The 16,924-nt window shown below is 33.0% G+C and overlaps 1 protein-coding gene across 1 annotated transcript; it reads left to right on the top strand.

The window, feature by feature from the left end:
* The first annotated feature begins 7,358 nt into the window (after positions 1-7,358).
* LOC123534226 (heat shock 70 kDa protein 12B-like) lies at positions 7,359-16,507 on the top strand. The gene is made up of 6 exons (XM_053519665.1): positions 7,359-7,453; positions 8,384-8,527; positions 8,682-8,864; positions 9,775-9,993; positions 11,047-11,191; positions 14,333-16,507. Exons 1-6 carry the CDS (start codon positions 7,445-7,447, stop codon positions 15,445-15,447), a joined length of 1,815 nt encoding a protein of 604 aa, XP_053375640.1. The 5' UTR covers positions 7,359-7,444; the 3' UTR covers positions 15,448-16,507.
* The last annotated feature ends 417 nt before the right edge of the window (positions 16,508-16,924 follow it).

Genomic DNA, 16,924 nt, shown 5'->3' with positions numbered 1-16,924 from the left:
TGCCAGAATCATCTACATATAACAGAACCTTGTTTTTGACCACAGCTGACATATCGTTGACTTAAATTAAAAAAGAGGGTCTAGTATGGACCTTTGTGGAACTCCACAAGTAATGGGAGTAGTAGCAGAATGTGCACCAGAGAATTCCACAAGTTGTTGTCTATCTGGGGTTAAGTATGAAGTTGAACAGTTGCGGACGATATCGAATGAAAATGTTTCAGTAGGTAAACAACCTAAAAAGCCAGTTTATATCTCACAGAATGGCAATTGCAATACAGGAACGCCTGTTTGCATGTAAGAATTTGGAACAGTAATGAAAATGTAGTACATGGTTGGTACTGTTTACTTTTTTGCAAGATGCATGCATGATATAGTGATGCTTTATATCCCGATTGTTAATATATGTGTAAAAATCATATTTAACAATATAGACATTAAATAAAACAAATAAAAGAAAGGAAACAAAAGGAAAATATTTTGTGTCTAAATTCTAGTATTTTACCTAAATAACTCAGAAAATTGCTGTTTATGATGTAAGCCACTTGAACAGAATAAAATGTCCTGTGAAAAAAGTGATGATAAAAATTTGCAATTTTTGTTATATCAATTTCAAGTTGGCCGTTTATGCATTCTGTATATTCATTAAAAACGGATATAATAACATATTCTTATAAACGCTGAAACTGACAAAAGATAAAATTTTAATAAGCTCTGTTCGTAGAGAAAAATTGTAGGAAATTAAATTGTGGTGTAACAGGGTCTAAAGTTCACTATTCTAACTACAACAACAACAACTCTGTTCTCTATAATAACTACAGTTTAATATAGTACTATGTTCTGAGTTAATATATTCAACAATGTCTTCCTTCATAATTCTCTAACATAGTTCACTAACATTTCACAGTTATTAAAAGAACTTCAATTCTTCGACATAATTACTTCAACGTTAATTGCCTCGGTCTTTATCTAACTAATTCATTTTGCTAGTATCGAACATACGCATCTAACCTAACTGAGTACCAGAATGATGCTGAAGTTTTGTCACAAAACTTCTGCTTATGAAAGAAATGATTCGTGACTTGAGTCATGCGGCGTGATCAAAAGACCGGGTGTTTATAATTACCCTGTCATTTATCCAGTTAGTCAGTTGTCAGAACAATTAGTAATTTTGAAACATGCATTGTTGGAAAATGCATTAACTGGGCGATATAATGTAACCTGTCATTTAATGCACATGACTAAGTTCTAGACCGTAAAGCTAAGTGTGAAAAGGAATGCGAAATATATTCTTAAAGTACATGACTTATTATTGACCGAAAAGCTATCTGAAAAGAATGCCAAAGAAGTGTTTGGTATAAATGAATTCTTTAAACCATTATATCACAAAATACTTTTGTAATTAGCCTTCATTATTCTTTATTTTCGATATCAAGTATTTTACCTTTCTTATATCTCTATGCATTATAATTCTATGATTTATAGAATGATGTATAACACACGTTAAGAATGATATATTGAAAGAACTTATATGGAAGCGCTCTAGTTTTGATATGGAAGGTCGTTGGTAGAAGCCAGCTGCACGTGCGTGCCTGAGAGGCACCTGAAATCTTTCTCTACCATTCAAACAAAACAGAAGTACTGTTTAAAGCTAGCAGCAATTAGGAGTACTTTTGAAATTATTATTTTGAAATTAAAATAAATGTACAAATGGAGTTTGTATTTGATCTCACAAGTAATGAAAAAAAAAGGGGAAATAAAAAAAAAGAAGAAAATAACACACTTAATGAAGAATATGTGTTAAAAAGACCGGAGCAATTATGTCTTTAGACGAAACCTCTTCTAATTTGTTTCCTTTGGAATTAACGCCAATTGAAGCTTTAAAGATTTTATCAAATTAGGTCAATTTAAAGTTCTCTAATCCGGCTTCTGTCAAACAGTGGTCTGTTACGCACGTTGTCCTGGAAACATGAAAGTAAACAGCAAATTGTCTAACACTTCTGGTTTAATATGGCGGTGGATCTATTTCCCTAATTTATATGCGACAGCTCCTTATCATATCATTAAGGATGTATGCTTAATATTCTGGTAGAATTTGTAAAGGACATTCTTTCGCTTTTAGAAATAATAATAGACATTATTACAATGTATTTATACTTACATTTCAGTTAACATTTTTGAAGGAGTAAACCAATGAATGACCCAAATTTCATTGTTTAGTCTTGTTGTATAAAGGTCGTCTTTGAGCATATTTCGTTTTCTAAATGTTGCTGGCTTTGTTTTTACCATAACCATTCTGAGCTGTTTTTGAAACGAATAGCATATTTATTCGCTATGCTGTATCCTACAGGAAAATACATTTGATTTCACCAAAATGAATTTGTCTGAACCTTCAAAGAGTGGTAGCAAACCACTTTTTTCCAACACTTACTAAAAGTTAAACTCAAAAGTCAATGCCCTTTGGACACTGACTCACTTGGTCAGCCGAACTTTGTACAAAATGACCTTCATGACGAAGAGAATGCTTAATTCAATCATAGACTTGTATATATATGCGCCACTAAGGCCTGTTGGATCTGACACTGGGGTTCATCAGTTATATTTTTCACCGGTAGAACATGGTCAACATAAGTTTAGGAACATCAGATATCATATGTAGAACATATAAATGTAAAGATTGAATTCTGTGAAAGTTTATTATTCATTCATTTATTAGTCATTATATAACATACAGTTGTAAATTTAAAGTACTTCAATTAACGTTAGGAAAGCATCCCCCTCCCGCATTTGAACTTGTTGTAATATTTTCTTGTTCTTCGGAATCACGCAGAACATTTAAAGTTACTATAATTATAGCATTCGTGTTGCATAATAAATCGACTCAATCAAACCGAGTCTTCTATCATTTGCTTAGTTGCGTTCTATGCTTTTAATGGATCTTTTCATAGACTTTACTATCAGATAGTTATAATTGTCTGTGGCGGCTGTAAAGGCCTCACCATTCTTGGATTTAGTGTTGTTATATGTTGTGGTCATTTGGATTGACGGAAAACATTCAAATTTACTATAATAATATAAGCCTGTCCTATGGAACGTGAGGGGTGTTGCACATTAATCTAATTTGCAAATATGTAAGTGTCTGCACTAAAACTATCTTCTGTGGTATAAATATAGCACAGAACGCATAAATAATTACTATGACTTTTATATTAAAATTTAAGAAAAACTAAGCGAGCGTGTGAAGTCATTTTATAATTTTGCGATATTTTGTTCCCGTTCCGGGTTCTTTTTTATTTGTGTTATATATATATATATTTAACAATAACACCTTGAATTTACAAAGAACATCATTAAAAAGCGTGTACATGCGCCGTGAATAGTGTAAACCAGCTGCTTCTATGTTTATTAGTCTATATATGTCATTGATTCTGAGCAGCAACACGTATTAAGTAGCCATTTGCTTTAAGCAGCAATGCAACAAACTTTCAAAATTGACATTTTCTTCTAATTTCTCCTGGTCTTAAGCAGCCTTCAACAGCCAAATTCTGTCGCTTTCTTGATGCATGCTTATTCATGATTTGACTGGTATACTACATTGATTTATAATTAATGAATTATTACGTTGGTCGGGATTATTGGTAGGTTATGCATCACGTTCTCACCTTCACTTAACAGCTAGGGTAACACAGAAAGAATACATATTTCTTCTTCGTTTTGATTGACGTGCAGCAGCCTATTTCGTATAATAACCATCCTTTTTTTAGATATTTATAGAAACCATTATTTGGCTTTAACAAGCTGTATAAAAAGACTTTTAGAAATATAGAATAGAAAAAGTAGAAACTCAACATGTCGCTTAAGGATGTAGGAACGAATTGATTTATAACGTTAATAATTTTTTTATAATATATGAGCTTGAAGAACATTACTTTCTAAGACAAACAAGAGAAGAAAAAATGCAGGTCACCGAACTCGTTTTAATTTTATACGGCATTTTCTCCACCTGCTTAAACATTTCTTGAATTTTGTAAAATTGAAAAAGTGGTGGCACTTCATAACACATATAAACTTTATAAAACATATAATATCCGACTTAATGTTATAGAGATTTCAGATCTTACAGGTTAATGATGTCAATATTATATAAGCATAAACGTTACTAACAAATCTCTTTCATATTTACATGTTGACATAATTACCCCACCAACTTTATTTTCAATGGAAAAAACGTATTAAGATCTACAAAAACAAGTTAAAAAACATGCAATACAATGTCCCCTACTTGAAGACACCTAATTTTCTCCAGTATAACATGATGAACAGATATCTGTCAATGATGCATAAACAATATACAATAGTGTACTATATATACAATATGTAATAACAAAAGACTTCGATTAAAATTTGTATATATAAAAAAACCTACAGTTATTTTCATTTGGCATTTTTTGGCGGATTATCAAAAAGGTATCATATAATAAGTTATTTTAGTAACAACAAAGGGAAATTAATCCTAAAATAAAAAAATCTATATAATAAGTCCACAAGAAACTCTTTACCAGGTACAGACAGGTCAATATATACCTAAAATTGGATGTAACATGCATGTTGTAGCACAGAAAACTGGTCTCGATTTATCCCTACGGCCAGTAATAATTAAGTTACAATATAATCTATCTATAGTTAAACAAACGGACGTATTTCTAAAAGCAAGGGTGCCTCATGGTGGTGAATATTTGTGCCAAGTTACATCAAAATCCCTCCATGCATGAAGAAGAAATGCTCCAGACAAAGTCATTCTTGAATTTTACATTTGACCTCTAAGTGTGACCTTGACCTTAGACCTAGGAACCTTGTTCTTGCGCATAACAATCTGTCTCATGGTAGTGTACATTTATTTAACATTAAAATCCCTCTATGCATGAAGAAGAAAATGTTCCGGACAAAGTCATTCTTGCATCTGACCTTTGGCCTCTATGTGTGACCTTGACCGTAAACCTAGAGACCAGGTTCTTGCGCATGATATTCCGTCTCATGGTGGTGAACATTTGTGCCAAGTAATATTAAATTCCCTTTAAGGATTGTTGAGTTACAGACTGGACAGGAAAAGGGCCATTTTAGCCTTTGACTTCCAAGTGTGAGCATGACCTTGCAGCTAAGGGCCCGGGTTTTGCACGTGAAACATTGTCTTATTCAGGGAAATATTTGTGCCAAATAATATTAAAATCCTGTTTTGCATGACAAAGTTATAGACCGAAGAGGAAAAATGTCCCATTGACCTTTGATCTCCAAATGTGACATTGACCTTTAAGCTAGGGTTCTGGGTGTTGCGCATGACACGTCGTTTCATCATGGGAAACATTTATGCCAAGCAATATTAAAACCCTATGATGGATGACAGAGTTCTGGACCGGACAGGAAAAACCCCTATTGACCTTGACCTTTATGCCAGGGGTCCGGGTTTCACACAAGACACGTCGTCTCATCATGATGAATGACAGAGTTATGGACCGGACACGAAACAGACCCTGTTCATGCCATGTTAACACTTGACTGCCAAATGTGACCTTGACCTTTGGGCTAGAGGTCTGAAACACATCATCTTATCATGGGGAACATATGTGCAAAGTAATGTTAAAATCCCTTCATGGATGACAGAGTTATGGACCGGACAGGAAATTGCGGACGGACGGGCGGACAGAATAACGGAATGATGGACGGACCGAAACGCGCATTCCTATAGTCCCCGAATCTGGTTTTCAACCAGTAGGGGACTAAGAATTCTGACGTTAAGTTTTTCAAAATATTTTACAGCTTTAATGACACTCAAAATGCTTCAAAATGGAAAGAAAAAAGTTGCGTTCACCGTGCATCTAAGAGATTTACTAAAAAAAAAAATGTAAAACACTGGTGAATTTTGATATTTTTTGTTCTTTTTGTTTTGATATATATTTTCTAGATAATATAAAGTGCTATCTTAAAACTTTTATTTCAATTATAGCTTATCATTATATGTATCAGTCAGGAAAATATCAAAATTAAACCTGATCTACTTTAATAGATATTTGAAATTATATACCCCTACCCCATTGTAAATCTTACGTCAATTTTAGGTAATTTTCAGCCAAAAATATAAGGGTGAAATGTTTTTTTCTCGCAAAAAGTAGAATCTATTTGGTTAAATGGTACATTATTAGCCAAATTTTAATTAATTAGCATTAATATTTTGGCAAAACATTTGTTAGAAAGCAGTATTCGAAGAAACATTTTTTTTAAAATGGCAGATATCCTAAAGAAAAACGCTCGTACATCCTTAACACAACATAAAGGAAACTGTTGCAAGCTCGGTTTGAGCATGATCTTGAACGGTAGTGGAAATACATGTTACAGTCCACGCTGTCTAGCCCGGGGTTTAGAAGAGCTCAACATTCGCACATGTTAAAAGTATTAAAACAATTTAGAAACAACCGGAGATGTGTTCATACGACGGAAAATATTGAACATTTAATGATTGGTTAAATTGAGCTTGTTGCCACGCGCATGCGGATTCAATGCTCTGTGTGTGCCAGTTCGGTTTACTTCGGTGGCGCACGCCGTTAGGCCTAGGGCAACCGCCTAGGCGTTCACTGTCCGGGTCTATCCGGTGTACACCAATGTGCGCCGGTCTTGTGAGATAGGCAAAGCGGCAAATCATATATTTTCGAGAAAAAAATCGGGTAAACATTTGGAAATTTAGGATTAATACCAGTAAAAGTAGAAACGTACCGCAAGAAATATTTTGAACTTATTTGGAAAAGGCTGCAATAGAAAATCATAAAAAAATGGATTTATTTATTTGCAGCTGACGTGGCCGGCGTACGCCGAAGCGTTTGCTCATTAGATCGACATATCCCGGGCTGAGTGAAACGAATTGGCCCTTTGGTTGGTTGTTTATACTCGCATCGCCATACGCATGCGCATCCAATATTTCTCTTGCAAACTGGCTCCACTTATTGCGTCGCTATGCGACTGCGGTTCTTTCAAGAACATATAATGGTATTCTGCCGACTATTGGCTTCGGAAATCAGTACAGTAAACATAGAAAGAAATAATGGCCATACTTTTAAAAAGCAATGGTTTTAATGATCTTTGGACTCTTAGAATATATGGACCATAGACACCCGGTTTACTTCTTTTCCTGATATAATCATTCTGTAAAATTATTTAAACAGTCACATTGTAGCTACAAAAATTGCAAAACTCCTTATTTCTTATTTATTGAGCTTGTTTGAGTCTTTTAACAGAAATTATATATCATGCCCTTTTCTTCTTACTGTGGTGAATTTAAATTAAGTGGGAATACTTTTGTAATGATCCTTGTTATTTTAGTTCTAGTTTCTGTTTCGGTATTAAATTTTGCTGCGTAGTAGATTTCAACGGTATGATCGACCAAGCAGAGGATTAAAATATGGAAATCGTGCGTATCTGTTTTCTTTACATAATTAGTTTTTTCTAGTGTGTACTAATTCAGTCATTTTTCAGACGTAAACGTTAATACTTTAAAATTCAGAACAGTGTAAGCAATTAATTTTTGTACTCGTTAGTCTTTGTACTCGTTAGTCATGGCATTGTAAATATAAACACACAAACGTCTATATTTATGTTAATGAAGTTTTTTAGGATATATACATCTAAAGTAGATGATTTCAAATGTTATTTTTTTTTACTTTTGTTTCTTTTTAACTTCCTATTTATAGCTTTTTAAATGTACTGGTTATGATTTAATCGATGTAAATATAGGTCATGCTCAACGACTTATCGATATATAACTGTGATATGATATAAGGTTACATGTAAACAAAGATTACACCATTTAAATGATATTTGAAACGGAAATAAAGGTATAACATAAGAGGGTTGGTAAAATAATAAACTTGATTATGGCAAAGCATGTAATTAATTGTAGGTTTCAAAAAATTGTCTTCATTCACAAAACAGACAAAATAGAGATTGCTCAGTCGCGTTTGTACTTGCCTCACATTATCACTTGATATATATATATGCTTAACATGCGTTGTTCAAACCGGAAGGACGATTAAATCATAGAAATTGTTCGAGAAAGCAAAAGTCAAGATGGCTAGAAAGAGCTACAGTTAAGACATTTTTATTGAGTTTGAGCGGTTTTGGTTTGGTGAAAAATGTATAACCTTAGCGTACAGCTAGTTTGTAACATGAATGATAAGTTAACGATATAGCATTAACCGTGATATGATTTTGAATGCCCAAGTAATTAGATGATGAGCAAGGACGAAAAAGTATGAGAATCAAGGTCAATATGAAAACTAAACTGTTGGTACAATACCTAACCCTGTTAGTACACATGCATGATAATTCAATATTTTTTCAGAGTATCATTAGGAAGCCTGAGCTGGTTGTCGCTATTGACTTTGGCAGTACATATACTGGCTACGCTTGGCAATGGAGGGCAGACTTTCTTAATAACAGAAGTAACGTGCAGTTCAACAACAACTGGGGTAGTGGAGCACTACAGGTTAAAAATCCATGTATCTGTAGTAAGACCACATAGTTTGACAATTTATTTCAAAATTAATGATTAAATGTTTTCTTTTCAATATATTTAACAAAATATTTTTTTCTGTTCTAATGCTTTTACATACATAAACTAAAATGTACTTTCGTTACAGCTTCATAAAACCTCAACGTGTATACTACTGGAGGCGAAGGAAAAATACGGAATGGAGTATAAAATTGACTCGTTTGGTCAAATGGCTGAAGATATATATAAAACTTTGTGCAAAGAAAATGAAAGCGAGATACCTGGGAAATGGTATTTTTTCAAAAGATTTAAACATCTTTTGTATTTAAAGGTAGATATACAAAAATATAAATCTGCTGTTTAATACAACTAATTTCTTACAAAATTCAGTTTTTAGTTAAAGACACTTCTTAGTCTACTTTAAAATTATGTGACGTTAAACCATTCTAATCGTTTTAGTTCAGATTTGATAATAATGTTAAAGGTTTCTATTGATTACACTACGCTCATACCTCTATCTATGCGTTAGATAAACTATTGATTAAACTTACTGTGATTACAATTTTGAAGATATCTGCAGTATTTACAGTTAATCGAGGTCACAGGAAAGCCTATAAAAATCATAATTACTCATCGCTAATTTATCTTTGAGAAACATCTAAACCTGTTAAACTTCCAGCAGTTTTGCAAAGTCAATCGAAATAGAAAAACCAAATATTTACATTTAAAGGTAAATATCTTGATTTGAAGCGTTAAAAATCATATGATAGAGGAATATTATACTTCATTACAAATATGACATGCTAAAATTTAATATCATGAAATGTGTGTTGTTTTACATTTCTTTTGGAAAGAAGGCTTATATACTTTTAATTCGAATGTACTTAAATGCATTGAACATAATTACTATGATTGAATGCATTCTTTTTTAAAGTCGAGAAAGATATAATGAAACCGTGTATTCATGTGTTTTACAGGGATTATTCAGAATGTTTTTGTTGACTGTGTTATAATTTTAAAGTTTTTTTTTTCTAATGAGTTTAAAGTTGTTTTTTAATTCGTTACATGTGCGTGCAAACTCAAGTTTGATTGCTTTACTAATGACTTTATAAGTGTGAATCCCATTCTTGGACCTTAATATGTAATGTTCCGTACTGAGCATATACGGATACATTACAATAAATTCTGATCATTCTGATAGATTAAATGTATTTTAGGTCTTTCAATTATACATTCTGTAGGGTTTTCATAAAGAAATACAAGCTGAAGATCAGATTGGTCAACATGTTCCACTGCTTGACGTTGTAGCAAAACTCATTGAAGCCCTGAAGAACCACTTTATTGAAAATTTGAAACAAAAGGGTCAAAATGTGGAAGAGGATAAAATTCTCTGGGTATTAACTGTGCCTGCAATTTGGTCAAATGAGGCCAAAGCTTTTATGAGACAAGCTGCAGAAATGGTAAGAATTAATTAAAATTTAAGCTTTGATTCTTACCTGCCATTGAGTGATGACAGCTAGAAGTAATATATATTTGCCAGAGGACCGAGGAAATTATTTCATTTTAATAGAGATATGCTCGTTTGATTCAGATTATTGCAAATCTGTAAAATATACAGCTTGTTAAGAAAATTTTGACAGCTCTCTCTCTCTGTATATATATTATGACATACCATGAAGCTGAATGACATATAAAAAAGGTATTCATAACTAGATGTGTGCCCATAAGACTCTGGTGTCTCCCATTTCCTGTCAATTTACGGTCATATTCTATACTTCTTGACAAAGTAAGACAAAGTAAAAATTTTACTACTACCTTGGGCTGGGTGTATGAGTCACTAGGGATTAGGGTGTGGGAATGGCTACTATAAGATATTATCAAGAAATACATAATAAAAGATACTGAAAAAGTGAGCATAATTTTTGGGGATGTATGCGGGACTTAAATTCTAAATAAAATCCCACGTGTGCACATGTTTATGCTAAAAACCAACATGAATTGTTTCATTACCCCAGTGGAAGAGTAAAAACATATTGCAAGTCAAGGCCAATGAAAACTTCACATGCTGAAAAATAATCCTATATTGTATAATGACTCTATGTCAATTAATTTTTGAGATACGTTCGGCACAAACTTTTAGACCATTTAAGCATATTCGGACATACTCAAGTGTCTTACCTCTAGTCTTGCTGAATAAAATCCCAAAGGAAACTACAGCTTGTGCTCCAATGCACATCCTAAAAACATTCAATAATGTTTCATGACCCTATGTCAAATATTATTTTAATATGTGCGACCCTTCTCAGCCATTTAATACATATTCTTAAATGTAAGTCAAGGGCCATAGTTCTAGTCTGCCTGAGAGAAATCTAAAAGGGAAAAATATCATCCGGACGGACGAACAGATGATGACAAAAGTGCCCTGACTCCCATCAAATGGGAAGGGACACAAAAAGTTACTTTATTACCTGTACAAATGTAATAACTGTGACCTATTTCAAAATGCGTTTTAGAGTGGTATCAAAAAGAAGAATTTACTGCTTGCACTCGAACCGGAAGCAGCGGCCATATACTGCATTCACCTTCCAAATGAACAGCGAGCGAACATGAATGAGCTTGGAACACCGGGACAAGTCTTCCTCACAGCAGATCTTGGAGGTAAATTTGAGCTGTAAAACTAGTCTTAAATTTCGATCAATTGATTCAAAGTTGCGTTGCACAATTGACAATCAAAACGCAGAAATCTGCGGCTGGCTGGTCTCTTAACTCATACCTTAATTGTACAACATTCAGATTTGGAAGAGGTTTAGGGTGTAATTCTTTAATTTAAACATTGACAAATGAAGGCTCTGGCTAATGTTAATGCTGAATCTAAGTAATGTGTCAATAATGCGTAAGCATTTTTTTTCTTGTAATGTCAAGTAATGAGTAATGTCATTGCTATAGCGTAAAAATGAATTCGTCGTATTGGTTAAAAGTTTTTACAACACTTCAATCATCGACAAAATAGATAATGCTATTTACAAACAAAGTATTCTCAGTAGACCCTAAGTATCTGAAAATGTAACATCATGATATATATTTGTTTCATGCTCATTACACTTACTAATAATTATATTTTCCCGTAAACCTTCCTCTGACCGTACTTGGGTAGAAATATGTCCATTGCCTAAAGGTACTGGACTCAAGATTTTAGCTAACTGATATTTCTTTAAGTTAAGTTTGGTCATATAACCAACTTTAAAATATGAGTTTAAAATAGTTTGAAAATGCTTAATCAAACTAATCAAACGTAATTAAAGGGAATTCCTATAGTTTTTTATGCGCATCTTTCTACGCAGCTGACATTATCAATGGAAAATTGAAGTGAAGTCATTATTTGTTTAAACATGTGACAGGCAAACTTAAATATGAAAAATCTTGAATAAAATATCATTTTTAAAAAGTTTTATCAGTTATCAAATGCTGATACTGGTTTATGTCGTATTGACATATATCATGCCTGACATATATTATGCAACTTGCTATTTGTGGCTGTGTTTTGACAGCGCATTTTAGTACAAAGACAGTATTGTTCATATAATGTTAGACACTTACCTTTGTATTGACAAGACAATATCTACTTTCAGATTATTAGTTACTGTATTCAATTATAGAAAAAAAAATAAGAATTTTTAAAACATTTGTTAACAAATAAGAAAAATCAACAACAACACGTGTAGCGTTTGTTCATAGATAATTATTAACTTCCAACGTTTCGGCGTTAAGCCTTCCTCAGGGAAGAATAACAATAAAAACAACGGACGTGACGTCGTTAAACAACGTCGCGTAAAAAAGCGGTAAAATGTATACAAAGTTTAGATCTACATTATTTACAATGTTAAATAAATTAAAAATAACGTCCCTTTAAACGGATTTAACAAACATACCGAGTAAATTGTCGGATAGTGTTTATACAAAATTTCCTATACTTGTGTATATAAAATTTTTTTTTTTTAAAAAACATTTGTTCTAACTTCTAGCAGATATAATTAATTTGGTCAGGTTTGCGCCATTTTTCGTTCGAACAGGTGTTGTATTCAAGCGGTCTTAACATTAAATTTAGCCTGGTGACTCATACATCTTTGGCCATTTTTATGTTCACAATACAATTATTTATACACAAGAAAAACAGGGAAATACCTATGAAACAGTTTTTTTTTTCAAAATTTAAAAAGTAACATTCTTCACTATGGGTATTTTTCATTGAAAAAAGTTCACAACAGTGAATATGAAACAAGATTTTTTTTTCATTTGTACCCATTATTGTAATGATATAGTATTACAAATATGACTATGATATCAAATAAGTTTATGATAAAATCTGTAGAAAGAATAAACCTTATTGTGCTGTCTTGATGGATATTTTGGTTGGTATTTATAAATAAAGCACAAAATTACGAAAATGTTGAACAATAGCTGGCAGTTTCAGCAACAGTGGGTGTGTTCAAAACAATTTTTCACTAAAACAAGCCTGGTGACCCATTGTTTTTATTTGTTCATTGTTTTCAGCGCAAATTTTTGTATCATATACATTGTATGTGAAATTGAAAACAAATCTATGACAGGAAAAAAACAATAGGAATTCTATTTAAGAAACAAAGACTTCTTTTACTATTGCAAGAAATATAGCTATTTCTCTAACATATAAATTTTTTCTTTTTTCTTTGTTGTCAAACGATCTTGAAGTCTGTCACTTAAAATACCAGGATTGTTAGTTTAAATTGATTCATTACATTCTAGGGTTTATAATTATAGATAGGAAGAATGCGTTTGTGAATCAGTATTCAAAATGTGAAACAATATGATCGGCTGAATAGAAATTCGCTAAATCATACCTGATTTCTATGTATAGATCATAATTAGTTCAAACTGACAGAATCAATGTTTGGAAGCATTTTGATATCATTTTGATGCTTTTTATATTATTTGTTACTAAATCATTATTAAAGTACTTTCCGTTAACCCTCACACTGTTCAATGCCTGTAATGAAATTTTCTATCTTTCTATTTGGAAAGTACTATTAACTGTTAAAAGGGGTGCTTACCAAAATGATACTGACTGAATGGCGAATTGCGCAGGTCATGATCAGACTTTCTTATTTTGTTGGCTTTCACGGTCATATGGCGCAGCTTCGATGCTGGAGAAAGACTGCAGGTGACCCTCCGAGCATTATTTTATTATGAGGGTGCACCTAGGTAGAACCGCCGACCTTCCTCACAAGAAGAATTCAACGTCAAAGTAAGGTTCGAACCAACACTTGTAAAGGGCAAGTGATTTGAAGTCTGCAACATTAACCACTCGGTCACGGAGGCCCCTTATAAAGTCATTGTTGTTATAAAAAACAAAGCACTTAAAATAATGAAAGTGATAATGCACCTAATGTCATTTTGATTGAATTCATTACTTTAAAAAAGTGACTAGTGCACTTGTTAATTAAATGCCAAATTAAGATATATAACGCAAATCTATTACATTACTTTATACCTGCATATACAACAGATGACAGAGGACATTACTATGATTTTGACTAAATATTTTGATACAGGGGTTAAATATGCAAACTGATTTAACAACTAGTGTATAATGTTATTGAAATTCAGCTAAACCACTTCCAGTTAAGAAACTAGAGATGAAAAATTGAACAAATAAAATTGATATGATGTGATGAAATTTAGCACTAAAATATGACAACAAATTTCAAAACTATACCTTTAAATGTTCCATGCAGGTATAATTTATAGGTTGATGTTTTATAGGGTTAACTGCCGACCTTTCTGCTATCAAAGTACTAGAGGATGGTCTTCTAGAAGAAATATGTCTAGCCCAAGGGGAACTAGCTGGTGGGCAGAATGTAAATGACGCATTCTTTCAAGTATGTCATGACAGCTTTGAAGGCGATTCATGGAAGAAAACATTTGGAAAGGCCAAGCCCACAGAGATGATGGACATGGAAGACGACTTTGAACAGAAGAAAGTCAAAATTGGGGTTACTGATCCTAGAGCTGAAAACATCGCACTGAAGGTCCCTTTTGCTGTAAGGAAAGAAATAGAAAAGAATACCATACGACTGAAGAGTACAGCAGGTACTGACCAAAAACTGAAACTGAAAGATGATGAGTTGTTGTTTAACTCTACATTCATTCGAAACATCCTCTTTAAAGAAACATGTGAAACCATTTGCAATATAATGAAGCGTGAACTGAAACAAGATGGGTTGCGAGAATGCAAAACAATTGTTTTGGTAGGTGGATTTGCAGAGTCACCGATAGCAGTCCAGCATATTCGGAAAATGGTTGAAGAATCGTTCACTGAAATCAAAGTTGTTGTTCCAACTTCACCCTTTCAAGCTGTTTTGAAAGGAGCTGTACTATTTGGACATGATCCGATGATATTCAGAAGTCGCATATCGAGATTCACGTATGGTATAGGGACAAATTCTCTCTTCAATGAGAAAATACATGATGCAAAGAAAAAATGGCTTAATTCAGAAGATAAAAAGTTCTATTGCAAGGACATCTTATCAGTTCATGTTGAAAAAGGCCAGTCGGTGATTTTGAAAGAGCAACTGGGGCGGCATAAATATCACCCCATGTATAAAGATCAGAAAAGTGTCAATTTTTCTATTTTTTCTTCGACGAACGTACCAAAGAAAACAGCTGGAAGTGAAGAACCCGAAAATATAATGTACACAACAGATGAAGGGTGTCGAAAGATAGGTGCAGTTGAGGTACAGTCTCCAAATACAAGTCGTGGAACAGACAGAAACCTTCTTGTTACGATGGTTTACGGTGGCACAGAACTCTCGGTTATCGTAAACGATGAAACAAGTGGCAATGAAATCAATGCCGAGATAAGGTTTAGCAATATGTAAATTGATATGGAAAATGTTCACATAGTATAAAAGAAAAAAATTATTTTGTAGAAACTGTGATTATATGCGTGACAACACAGCATTTTTTGAAATCAGTATAAAATGATATTTTGTGAACAGCATTAATATTATCATGTTTATGATATGCCTATAAATTTTTCTAAAGAAAATAATTGGCGAGTTTGATTGAGAAATGTGTGTTTCACCGTGTGGCCGTTGTAATCACGCGGGCGTTGTTCGTTTAAGACATATATACCAAAACCACGCATAAAATATTTGAATATTTGTTGGATGTTTTTCGGAAAACAGGGGCGGAAAATAATTAATGATATTTGATTAAGATATATGCGATGTTAGTTTAAGAAAGATTAACCAATACGACGAATAAGACTATTAAAGAATGATTCCTGCGTTTACTGGCATAAAACATTTGAATATTCAGTAGCGTTGCACTTCAGGGATGCGCGTAGGTGCATCCTATTTTGAAAAACATAAGAATTTCAATGAAAAATAATAACGTACAGAGTGTTTCAATAATCTGTTACCGTTATGTTATACTCATGTTATATAATATTCTTAAGGAGACGGAAGTTTTACTGTAAAAAACGTAAAAACGTTGAGATCATGACGTCACAAACGACATCATCAAAACAAGCCATATTTTCAAGAAAAGTTCACAAAGGTAGTTAAGCTGATTATTCACCGGTCAGTCGTTAAATCAATGCAAGAATAATATCACGAGGATGAGAAACTTAGCAGGATGCAAGCGCACAAAATAGTTAAAACAGTCATTGTCAATTATTGACAGACGACATGGTAACACCGACCGATCGAAAGCAGTCAGGTCTTCAGAGAGGATGTCATTTTGAGCACATGTTGTAAAACTGAACCTTTTCTGTGAAAGGAAATTGTCATGAGCATTTTAAGTAAACCTGCTGATGTCATTTATCAAATTAACAGCGAAATGGTAACAAATATTATGAAACACCCTGTATTTCTTTTTATAATACTTAAAAAAATGTTTCTGTACATCCTTTTTAAATAAAATGTTATTATGTTGGATTGATATGAAATTTAGGATTCAGGGGCGGGTAATGATGGGTGAATACGTGTTAGAATCACACAGCGTAAATTGCCTAATTGTTTAGGCTGCCCTGATTTCCAACACAAACACCGTTTAGTGTTACACCGATTCTTTATATTTGTACTGAAAGCCTTGTCCATTGCAAAATGAACCACACTTAACAGCCTGTCTCAAAGAAATGTATACATCTATACATTGTATATCATTGTATGGCGCATATAGGTCTTTATAATTTCATTCTGCATCTACTTGTATTTAATATCTATGTATTCAGAAGCGTTTCAAAACATGGTTTTACCTTTAAATGAAATCAAATTATAACACAAAAATGTCGTGTTAAAACTGTTATAAACACACGGGTGGTGTGAATTCTAGACATAAATACTTGTATGG

This window comes from Mercenaria mercenaria, chromosome 12 (genome assembly GCF_021730395.1).
Source record: "Mercenaria mercenaria strain notata chromosome 12, MADL_Memer_1, whole genome shotgun sequence".
Lineage (NCBI taxonomy): Eukaryota > Metazoa > Mollusca > Bivalvia > Venerida > Veneridae > Mercenaria > Mercenaria mercenaria.
The sequence above is the reverse complement of the archived record's forward strand: the minus strand, read 5'-3'. Positions and strand labels throughout refer to the sequence as shown.

Bases quoted from the DNA above. Each gene is read 5' to 3' on its own strand.
- LOC123534226 (XM_053519665.1), top strand. The intron at 9,994-11,046 runs GTAAGAATTAAT...AATGCGTTTTAG, and splicing joins TGAGACAAGCTGCAGAAATG to AGTGGTATCAAAAAGAAGAA. The intron at 11,192-14,332 runs GTAAATTTGAGC...GATGTTTTATAG, and splicing joins CCTCACAGCAGATCTTGGAG to GGTTAACTGCCGACCTTTCT.